The following is a 12,500-nucleotide window of genomic DNA, read 5'->3' on the forward strand; positions in this document are numbered from 1 at the left end:
CACAAACTCCGACCGTGAACGCGTTGGTCGGAGTCGGCTCAATTCACCTCTGGGGAATGCCGCATCACCTACAAATATGTAGTATATACCTATAAATCTTACTCTTTAAATAACTGAGCGTTTACACGTGTCCGTATTTTACCGCAAGAACTAATTCCGATCCATCAATCAACGCAGTCTTTTATATCCTTTGTATTGCACTTTCCCATCTATTGTACGAGTTTCTGGAACCGCTATTTCTGCTCGTCCTTCCTTTTGAATATTTCGAAAATAATTCCGTAATATATGTCGGCTGTCAAAGGGTTTACTGTTCCACATAGTGCCTAGGGCTACAAGTGATTCCTCTTTTAGTAACACGAGAAAAGATCAATTGACTATTAAGACGCAGATATCAAATCTTTCCACTTTATTTTATCCTATTTCGATGAAGCACTGTTGTAAGGATGCACTCTCCTTTGTAACGCTGCTACCCTAGAGAGACTATTTCCCTACTGGATTGTCTGTATGACGAGTATTGTGTGCGATGTATCTTCAGCTAAAGACGAAAGGCCGGAAGTGCTTCTCTCGCCATCAGTTCGAACATAATATTTATTCCTTATTAGGTAAATGCATGTTGTATACATATACTATTGCCACTAGTTTTATCATCTCATTTCTGTTCAGCTAGATCATTATCTGCTTCTGTAGAATAAATGTATTATTCTGAAGAATGGAATATGTTCTATTTTCATCTCTATTATCTGTAAAATATGCTAGTTTCTTAAGTGTTTTGTGGGCGGAATCGTCTTTAAAAGCTGTAGACATTCAGTTTGTTTATGTGATGAAATGAAAACTATTTTCATTCGGAAGTTAAAAGAATCATTTGTCTAAAATGGTAAGAATTAAAGCAAAATATTGACTTTCTTCCATTATATTTAGAATTCGTGCATTCATAAAGTTGTTTCCCACATACTTTCACGAAGTATATGAGTGTAAGCACTTACATATAGGTAAATATATATATATATATATATATATATATTGGTAAAACGGTAAGATAACAAAAGAAAGAAAGAGACCTCAATATTATGTAAATAGAGGAAATTTACCTATACAATAATATGTTACATTACTCGATAGTCAAGACAAAACTCTGAGTTTCAGATGCCGAAGTGGAAATAGCCAGATAACCGAGAGATGGTGTTGTGGATTTCCACTTCGGCATCTGAACTCAGAGTTTTATCTTGACTATCGAGTAATGTAACATATTATTGTATTATTATATATATATATATATATTATATATATATTATATTATATATATATTATATAGAGAGATATATTTATATATATAAGTATATACTTATATATACTTACATATAGGTAATATACATATATATATATACTTACATACACGTAAATATATATCCATATATACTTATATATATATATCACATATAGGTAAATATATATGCTTACATACATATATATATATATATATATATATTATATATATAATATATATGTGTGTGCGTGTGTGTTTGTTTTATATATAAATACGCACACACACACATATTTGGTGATGTGTAGGTGTGCGCACATGCAAATATATATATACACAAATACATATATATACACACGTACAGAGGAAGAGAGACAGAGGAAAATGAAGGGGAAAATAAGAATTGTCTAAAAGAAAATAAAAGCATCAGAAATGCATGCTTCGAAATCTAATACACTTCTGCATCTAAATAACAATATAATGGTTTGGAAATGTTGACAGAGAAATCGTTCGCTTATCTAGTATGTCACGTGATTATGTTAGGGATATGATATTGAAACCTTATTGCCTGAACCTATACCTAACCCATGTTAAACTGGGAACTTCCGGAAAAAAAAACAATCCTTTTGGTCAGTTGCCAATAACGACTCGTATGATGATGATGATGATGATGATGATGATGATGATGATGACATTGATAGTGGTAGTAGGAGGGGTGACAGGGGTGGCTAAAAGGAAAGTTATGGAGAAGATGATGTAAGTGAACTTGGAGCATTCTGTTTGTTTCTGTGTATGTATACATGTGTGTCGTCATGAATATGTTTGTTTGTGCGTCTGTATATCTGCCTCTCACTCTCTCTCATATATATAATATATATATATATATATATAATATATATATATATATATATATATATATATACATATATATATACATATATACATCTACATATATTATATATAATATACTATATATATTATATATATATATACATATATATATATACATATACATATATATATATATATATATATATAATATATATATATATATATATCATATACATATATACACATATACATATATATATATATATATCATGTTTCTATACAATTATAAATTATACATATACGTAAGCAGCTATTTTTGTTATATATGTGTGTATATATATATATATTTATGTGTGTGTTTGTATGTACCTTTAAGTGTGTGTAAGAGAAGTGATGTATGTGCGTATCGCGCGTGCGTGACGGAGAGAAAAAGACAAAATTGTGATGGAGCAATTTCAATATTCATCACGCCACCCGACTGACTGCATCAGATCAGACCAACGGTGAAGTAACCATATTGGGAAAGAATGGGAAACAGTGGTGTTTAGTATGTGTGTGTGTGTGTAAATTCATATACATATATTATTACACACACACACACATAAATGCATTCGTGAGTATGTGTAAGTGTTCCTCTTGTTTATCTCTGTTTCTACCTTTTATCCACCACCGTGACTATGTTACCTTCTGCGTACCTGACTATCTATCTATGTATCTATCCATCTTACTAACTACCTGTCAATCCTCTCTCTCTCTTTGTATATATATATACATGCCTGCCTTCCTGTGTAGCGCTATATTTAAACATCTATCTGTTTAACCAAGTCTGTTTGCCTGATCGTCTGCCTCTCGCTCACGATCAGTCCGTCCCCAAGACAATTGAAGTGCGCTGGGTTATCTCCCTTATAATTGATTGGACTTGTCAACTTTTTCCTCCATTAACTCTCAAGGTTGATTTCCCAGGAGGGTACTAATTTTTCCTGTGCCCCCCCCCCCCTGTTTTATTTTGCTGTCCTCCTGCCACAATCTTTTTCTCTAACCATCTTTCTCATTCACACACACACACACACACGATACGCTCTCATACTACCACTCACTTACTGGCGCCTCTCACTCACTCTCAACCTCTCTGCCTATCTATCACTCGCTATCACTAACCGTCTCTCTCCCTCGATAGTGCTATCGCTCGAATCTCTATGCCAGCACATTCTATTACATCTAACTTTTCGCGATACCACACTTGTAAGTCTGTTGCCAATGTAGAAAAATGTAAATACGCTTATGTATGTATGCGTGCGTGAATATATCTGTCTGTCTACACACACACGTGTGTGTGTCCATACATAATACATATATTAAAATTATATTACATTATCTTTGCAACTATAATTCGTCTGTTATCGTCGCGTGTATACCTCTTATAATTTTATCTACCTCATATACATGCACGCACTGAGCTTATCCACACACACACACACACACACACACACGCACGGACACACACACACACACACGCGCACAGAGGACTTATCTGTTATGTGATTCACCGATTGTTGCGTTCATGTCTCACGTAAGTCAGCTTTGTTTTTCGTCCTTTCGAGGGGTCGATAAATAAAGTACTAATCTGTAACTTAGCAGCTTACCTAAGAGATCGCTGGAATAAATACCAGGCTTTAAAAAAATACAAAATTCTTCACTGCCGTGCTCCAGTATGGCCGTAGGTAAGAAATAATTGAGAATCGGGAAACGAAATCTAACCCTCGCCTCTGTCTCTTTCTTGCTCTTTGCTCTCTCACTCCCTCTCTATCACACTCTTCTCTCTCCCTCTCCGCCTCCCTCCATTTTTTACCGTTCCTCTTTGTCACTCTTCCTTTCTCTCTTATCTATCTTGCTCCTTCTCTCTCTTATCTCACTCCCTTTATCTCTCTCTTTCTAGTTGATATCATTAATTCAGTTGTGCAGCCTTATCCCATTGCTCCACATTCATTCTGCCTGAGAATTACAGGTGCATGCGGAATACTCAGCCGCTTACAGGTTTAATTTTACGAGTTGTAATTCAGTTGTTAAAAACAACAACAACAAAAAAAGCCTGAATACTCATCGTCGCGGCTGACGGAGGAGCCGTCAGTCAGCCGTTATTGAAGCGTCCGATGATCAAAGCCATACCACCTGTGGCCATCCCTTCAATTTTTCCTATATTTACGGAACGCATTATGGAATATCTGCTTCCGTATGTGTGTTGCAAGGGTTTGATTGAGATTTGGTTGCTAATTTTAGCAGGTCGAACAACCACTTGGAGGCTCCCACGTTGGACCCTGTTTTTGTTGTTGTTGCTGTTATTATTATTATTATTATCATCATTATTATTATTATTATTATTATTATTATTATTATTGTTGTTGTTGTTGTTGTTGTTGTTATTATTATTATTGTTGTTATTATTATTATTATCATTATTAAGAAGGCAAGCTGGCAGAATCGTTAGCACGTTATAAAGCGGCATTAGAGCATAAAGTCGGAAGAAATGCCACGGAAGTCGACTTTGCCTTTCATCCTTTCGAGGTCGATAAACCAAGAATCAGTGAAGCACTGCGGTTGATGTAATCGATTAATCCCTTACCCCAAACGTGAGGCATTGTGGCAAAATTTGAAACCATTCTTCTTCTAATTATAATATTGAGTGAGAGAGTAGCGCATTCCATCAAAGTGACATTGGGATACAAATATACGAAAACCGGTTTACTCACCATGACTACCCGTCTGATAAGAGTACACTAGGTACATGCATCACAACCATATGTGCGTGACATGGTAATCTCATATGAAGACAAACAGCGCATGACCTTGCAGGTGGGGCCCAGTTAGAATTTTATTCAGGTTGAGTAGTCCATCTCGCTCAAAAGGTCCCTGAATAAGGTTTATTTTCCAAACCCCAAAGGATTCCTCTCAACACATGGCTATGATGCTCTCCGACTACTTCTGCTCGTGTTCAGAGGTGCACATATCATCAGCTACTAAGGGGCATGCTCAACAGGTTAAGGTAAAAAAACTGACGGTCAAATCTATGGTATTGAACAGAATATTTGCTGTAGCCCATCGTTTATACGAAGACAAATTGAGATAACGCTTCTAATCAGTTAAGATCAGAAGCCATGAAAGCCATTGCCTGCATCTGCAACGGGGCATTTATTATTATTATTATTATTATTATTATTATTGTTATTATTATTATTATTATAATTATTATTATTATTATTATTATTATTATTATTATTATTATTATCATTATTTATAATTGTATATTTCTCCTGCTGTTATTACTACTGATGTGGCCACTACTACTACTATTACTACTACTACTATTACTACTACTACTACTACTACTACTACTACTACTACTACTACTACTACTACTACTATTGTGGCTACTATTATACTACTACCACTGCTAACACCAGCATTCCCGTTATCACCCCTCCTCCTGCTGCTGCTGCTGCTCCTCCTCCTCCTCCTCCTCCTACGACTACTACTACCGTCACAACCACCCACTTACGTTACCTCCATCTTCATCATTGCTACATTCACCGCCATCAACACCATCTCCACATTCCGCAAATTTCCCTACTTCCTCCACATCACCCTCTTCCACCTCCTCCTCCTCCTACTACTACTACTATTACTACTGCTACTACTACTACTACTACTGCTACTATTACGCTGTTTTTCTCCTCCTCTCTCGCTCCCCCTTTCCTCTCCCTCTTCCTCTTCAGTCACCTTAATCATTTCTTCTCAGACATTTTGATCATTAATCAACACACACTGACATTAGCTTCATCAATAAGACAATCACTAACTTAATCAGTTGATCAAATGATCTACGTCGGGATTAATTACAACGCCGCCGCCGCCACCACCACGATGACCACCACTACCGCCGCCAAAACGTTCACTGGTACATCCGCGTGATAAACACACAAAACCTACCAAATATAGACATACGCTCACATACATAAAAAGTGTACTTGTAGAAATATACGTATATGTGTGTATTTACATTTATGTACATATATTTATATGCATATAGGTATTATATATGTACCTGTATATATATATATATATATATACACATATATATATATATATGTGTGTGTGCATGTGTGTATGTTGTGTGTGAGTGTTTATATATATATATATATATATAATATACTATTATATATATATATTATATATATATACATATATATATATATATACGTACGCATATATATATGTATGCATGTATGCAATTTATGCATATATATATATACGTGTGTGCGTGTATGTGTCTAATTATATTAAAATATAATTATGTATCGATGTGTGTTATTAATCTGAGGATACATAAGTCGTTTTTAATTCCCTCTCCATGAAACATATCAGAAATTGTAAATTTTCAAATAAAATATTGTGTATGGAATTACAGGCTTTCATTGTACACTGGCTATAGAAAATAGTTTAACATTAGGGCATCGAAACCCCTCGTAACGAAACAAAATGGGCATCAGTATGTGAAGGAGTGGGGTTTATGTGCCATAATATTAAAGTATCTTCGAGAGTCAATATACGCTGAAGGCTTATAATTCCATTTACAAAATTCCAATCGCCTCTGCTTCCTAATTCATGCAAAATTCGCACACACACACATATATATATATATATATATATATATATATATATATATATTATATATATATATATATATGACATTAATAGGTGTGTGTTAAAGGTGCACGGTTTGGTTTGCAACTGAAAAAAAGGTGGTGTCGAAACTGCTTATCAAGGATGGCTAGAAGTGGTTCATCTTTTAGCGGGTAGATATATATTCTTTTCTAATCTAGGCACAAGGCTGGCAATTTTGAGGGAGGGTACCAGTCGATTAGCTCGACACCAGCACGCAACTGTTACTTAATTTATCGACCCCGAAGGGATGAAAGGCAAAGTCGACCTCAGCGGAATTTGAACTCAGAACGTAAAGACAGACAAAATGCCACTAAGCATTTTGCCCGGCGTGCTAACGTTTCTGCCAGGTAGCCGCCTTCGGGTAGATATATATATTACAAACAGAATGAACGACCAAAACCTGTGGTGTCATTTGAGAACATTTAATCTGTAATTTAAAGAGGATGCAGTGTAGTTATATTAAATACCTAAAGTTTCTTAGAGCTGTTTCTAGAACATATATATATATATATATATATATATATACATACATATATCTTATTAGAGGTTAAAATAGCCTCGTTATGGAATAATAATAATAGTCCGCTGAGATGATTTGAAAACACAACACCTAATAACCTTACAGTATATTTTTTCCTCCCCTCTGATAAGATTTTGCATAATATAATGATTTAAGTATTGCGATTTATTTTTAAACTAAACTGAAACAGCTGTAAGCAAATATGTTGGATTTTTGCAGTTAATAAATTATATTAATGCTACATCTCCATTTTCTAACTTTTGTTGTATATATATATATGTATGCATAAATTTTTTGCACGACCATCATTATGACACCCAAGAGACAATCACTACTGTTGCCAATAATAAAGAAATCAATGCTTACGCCACCTCTTCAACATTGCAAACACGACCAGTGGAAGCACTGTAGTCGTAACTATTGATGACCACAACTGTCACCACTATGGCAGTGGAATTCTTTGAACAGCTGCCACCACCGCTTCCGAATACCAAACTACATACTACCTCCATCGCCACTATACCACTACTACTACTATTATTGCAACCAACACCACAACATGAATACCGTTATCTACTTAGTGCTCCTGTTTGCCAGAGAAGCGTCGCGAACAATCAAATTATCTATCTATCTATCTATCTATCTATCTATCTATCTATCTATATATATATATATATATATATAATATATATAATATATATATATATATATATATATATATATATATATACAGAGAGAAAGAGAGCATATGTATATACATCTTTATGTATACTATTTATATGTATATTCGTTACTATATACGTGTATTATGACTATACATGTACGTGCTTATATATATATATATATATATGCACGTACATGTATAGTAATATCTGTAATTATGTAAATATTTTAGAAATATTTGTTATCCTATACAAATATAAATTAATAGATATATATCTGTAAATATGTAAAACTTCAAACATGGATTGAGTGTTTAGATTTAACCCAAAAAATATACACACTGTTAAATGTATATACTTCCTGCTTCACATGTAATAGATGTGTATATAAATAAGCAAATTTAACTTGGCGTTTATTTGAGCAGATATGAATTGGTGTATATTATATTGCATAAGTTAGTAGGCAAATAGATTTGCGAGGCGATGATTGAGTGTATATATATATATATATATATATATATATATATATATATATATATATATATATATATATATTATATATATATATATATGTATATATGTATGTACGTCTATATTTCACACACACACACGATGACTTCGTTTATGGCGATTCTGTTGTTTATATTATACTATACACAAGTATTGCGTGATTGTTCTTCACCAGAATCCTTATAATTGCTACGGTAACACTTATACAAGAGTTTCTCTCTCTCTCTCTTTCTCTCTCTCTCTCTCTTATATCAGAATCTTACTTCCCAGCCCCATGGTTCCAGGTTCAGTCCCGTTGCGTGGCACCTAAGGCAAGTGTCGTGTCTACTATAGCATCGGGCCGAATAAACCCTTGTGACTGGATATATTAGACGGAAACTGAAAGAAGCCCGTCGTACATATATATGCACTTGGTCGTCGGTTTCGATATATGAAAATCCGACAATCTACACTTTCTTTGTCAGTCGTAATGCTTATGTAGAGTTTGACATTTGAATTTTGCCAACAATTTGCAAAGAAGCCATCAGATGCTGCATGTATGAGGATTACAGGTCATTGCAGACGGTATATTTGCAGCCACTTCTTTCCTTTGACTTGCATCCCTAAAACTGTTAATGGTGTTTGAAACAAAGTCTCTTATACCATCTTGACACGACGATCTCCATTTTCTTCGCTGGAAGGCTGTTTCCTCAAAGGTGTTGGGAACTGACTCCCAAAGTTGATGACTGCTAAGAGGCTACTCTTTAGCTTGTCCTTGTTTCTGATCCATGGTCCACCAACGTTCCTGTGTCCACTATCAAGCTCGCTGTACACGAGGGCTTTGGGTATTCTTTCGTCACTCATTCTGATGACATTCTGTCCAGCGCAATTGTGACTGCATAAGGAAGCCCTGCGCGTTGTCTTCCTGTTCATGCGCCTCTAAATAGGGAAGCGTGCAGTGGACTGGCCTTCTGATCAATGGAAACGTTGGTTTGCTCACCTAGCCAGTTGGGTGGCATCATTCACATAGCTAAAACGAGGCAAAGCGTATGATGTTCAGTGATGTATAACTACATCCAATAGTCCTGTCGATCGCGTCATATACACATGTATGTATAACTGTTGATTCACCAAAAGCAATACATCTCAGAACTCTATACAAGCGTAGAGTATTCCTCCCTACTTTATAACTGAAAAGATCCAATTTCCAGCGCTTAGTGTTACTCGTTTCCGACCATCATCTCGTTAACTGAGCCTGATTATTTTTCAATTATTCTCTGTAATCAGTTGTTAGAACTCAATATATTCTTTTTAATACAACGAGTAAAGCGTTAGGAGAGTAGAGATTGTAATATTAATTAATGAATGTCAAAAGAAGGGGAGTTGCCCAATCACATTCATTAGCTTACAGCTTTTTCTGCTATTAGAAACAGTGTGTATAAGATGACTACTCGAGCATGTTACAGCTTCCCACGAGCCATTGCGATCAGAATGTCTCCAGGATTGCATCTTAGTCAACTTGCGTATTTTGTCCCCATGCAAAGTATCAACTCGGAATCTGGTGGTCACTATAACCAGTAGAACCTACTTCCCAATATCAGCATACGCGAGTATGCCAGGACCAAATTCTACATCGTTGATGCAATTGGCATTTGAAACAGGAACGCAATTATATTTTTGAACGGGCATTTGTGACAGCAATCAACCACCGTATTTACTCGTGAATGAGTCCCACGTCCCGTGTTTCATTTAAAATCAAATATAATATAATGCGTCTTATGCACGAGTATTATACACGTTGTATTAAGGTTGACTGATTATAACATGATACTCATCCAAACTTCTGAACTCTACAGTCAGAACTTAACCATTGCATTCAATTTAATGTATTCCTTGTGGAAGGCGGCTAGCAGGCAGAAACGTTAGGACACCAGGAGTAATGCTTAGCGGTATTTCATCTGTCTGTATGTTCTGAGCTCAAATTCCGCCGAGGTCGATTTCGCCTTTCATCCTTTCAGAGTCGATATATTAAGTACCAGTTGCGTACTGAGGTCGATCTAATCGACTGGCCTCATCCCCCAAAATTTCGGGCTTTACAGTAGAAAAGAATGTATTCCTCATGAAAATATACTGTAATCCCACGTCATATACCGGTTCACCTATCGTGCACCAGGTACATTGCGGATTTTTCTGGCTAATATCTATAAATTTATATCGCAGATTCCTCAGTATGTCGCGGGTTTCTAGGTGTTTATATTTTTTTAGATTTTAGTAATTTCTTTGGTAAAATAAACATTTTCACGCCTAAAAATTAATAAATTAATTAATAAAAGTAGGGTACTGCATTGTATAACACATTAATTAAAACATATTAAAAGAAAATACGTAGTGTACCGCAGATAAGTAAACAAACAATCGCACATACTGTATGGAAAACGAAACTTGGGAGGCGTGTGTGTGGTATTATTTTTTGGGGGGGGGATTTATAATAAAATATATGCAAATTATAAAAATGATAAAAATATATACAGTAATGTTTCTTCTTTGCGGATTTTCACCTATCGCGTGAGGTTTAGGAACGTAACACCCGCGAGGTTGTTACGTTCCAAATAATTACAAGGCACAAGTAAGAAAATCACTGAAAGTAACTTACCTAAGATCATCAAATCTTGATATTTCTTCGTATATGTTCCGTGTTGGCAGGTAGAGTAAGTTGTCAATGATATGCAGAAGCCCGTTCACACACCAAATATCTGAAACTATTATCCGGGCTGTAATATGGCCACCTTTGACGAAAATTGCTGCAAAAAAGAAAAAAAAAAAGAATTAAGAAAATAGCTTAAAGAATCGAGTTATTATATATATCAATTCTGTCAAAGAAGTCACTTAATCGATGTAAATAATTGCAAGGCAAACACGGGCGCATGCGATGCACATACACACGAGAGCAATACATCTTAATAAACATAAAATGAACGTTTCCAGATTGACAAAGATGCTCCAAACGGAATTGAATAGAAATTCTTCGCTGTTTAACAATACAGAATAAGACACTATTGATTGTGTTTTGGGATCCGTCAATTGATATTAGGTTAGATGCAGGGTGTGACGAAAACGTCCCTCATTTTACAGACCATCAAACATTTCAGTAGCAGGCGCACGGTATGCTTCACACCAAAACATGATAGTAAATGAGGAGAACGAAGACGTCGTTACTACTTATTTAACTCCAGCACTTCCACGCTAATAGTTATCTACAATTTAAATGGTTTTCGTATATGTGTGTGTTCTTTTATTATTTTATTTGTTTGTCATTTGACTGCGGCCATGATCGAGCGCCGACTTTAGTCGAACAAATCGACACCACGACTTACTCTTTGTAAACACATCAACATCGGTTGTCAAGCAATGGTAAGGAGACAAGCACAAGCACACACACACACCACACACACACACACACACATACACATATATATATATATATATATATATATATATATATATATATATTATATATATATTATATATATATATATATATATATATATATGTATAACACGTGGTTCTTTCAGTTTCCGTCTGCTAAATCCACTCACAAGGCTTTGGTGAGCCCGAGGCTATAGTAGAAGCCATTTGCCCAAGGTGCCACGTAGGAAGCACAAGTCTAAGCACTGACAGGGGAGATAACCAAGCGAGCGCGATCAGCATACTAGCCTAGTTTCGCTGCATATATATATCAACAGCCAATCATGAGCGAGCACGCTCGGTAAAAACGCTCTGTGCTTTCGCCAATTGTTTTAGATATTTATTGGCGAGGGGGCATGGAACCTTTTGTGTCCCCTGACCCTCATGTGGCAGCAATTTTCATATACAATATTAAGTGAAATGCTGTGCTCAAGAGTAGAATGCGCTGTTCGGTCAAGGGCTTGAATCTATTATCATCATGATTATGAGCGGGGAGCTCCCTAACCACTAGGCTACGCAGAATGTACTTCAGAATGATCGCATTTTCTTAGTG

At 35.6% G+C, this 12,500-nt stretch overlaps 1 protein-coding gene and 1 long non-coding RNA gene across 2 annotated transcripts in view; both read right to left on the reverse strand.

Moving 5' to 3' along the window:
• The window catches only part of LOC118761304, a 22,771-nt gene extending 21,702 nt beyond the window's left edge, over positions 1-1,069 (reverse strand). Inside the window, exon 1 of the long non-coding RNA XR_004997275.1 lies at positions 1,059-1,069. This is a non-coding gene — a long non-coding RNA (uncharacterized LOC118761304). The remainder of the gene's footprint in view (positions 1-1,058) is intronic.
• A 6,150-nt stretch (positions 1,070-7,219) lies between these two features.
• Positions 7,220-12,500, reverse strand: part of LOC115229088 (fasciclin-1) — a 103,295-nt gene continuing 98,014 nt past the window's right edge. Inside the window, exons 7-8 of the mRNA XM_036499100.1 lie at positions 11,136-11,283; positions 7,220-7,238 (exon numbers count right to left, since the gene is read on the reverse strand). Of these exons, the coding sequence (XP_036354993.1) occupies positions 7,220-7,238; positions 11,136-11,283 (167 nt within the window). The remainder of the gene's footprint in view (positions 7,239-11,135; positions 11,284-12,500) is intronic.

This window comes from Octopus sinensis, unplaced genomic scaffold (assembly GCF_006345805.1).
Source record: "Octopus sinensis unplaced genomic scaffold, ASM634580v1 Contig11719, whole genome shotgun sequence".
Classification (NCBI taxonomy): domain Eukaryota; kingdom Metazoa; phylum Mollusca; class Cephalopoda; order Octopoda; family Octopodidae; genus Octopus; species Octopus sinensis.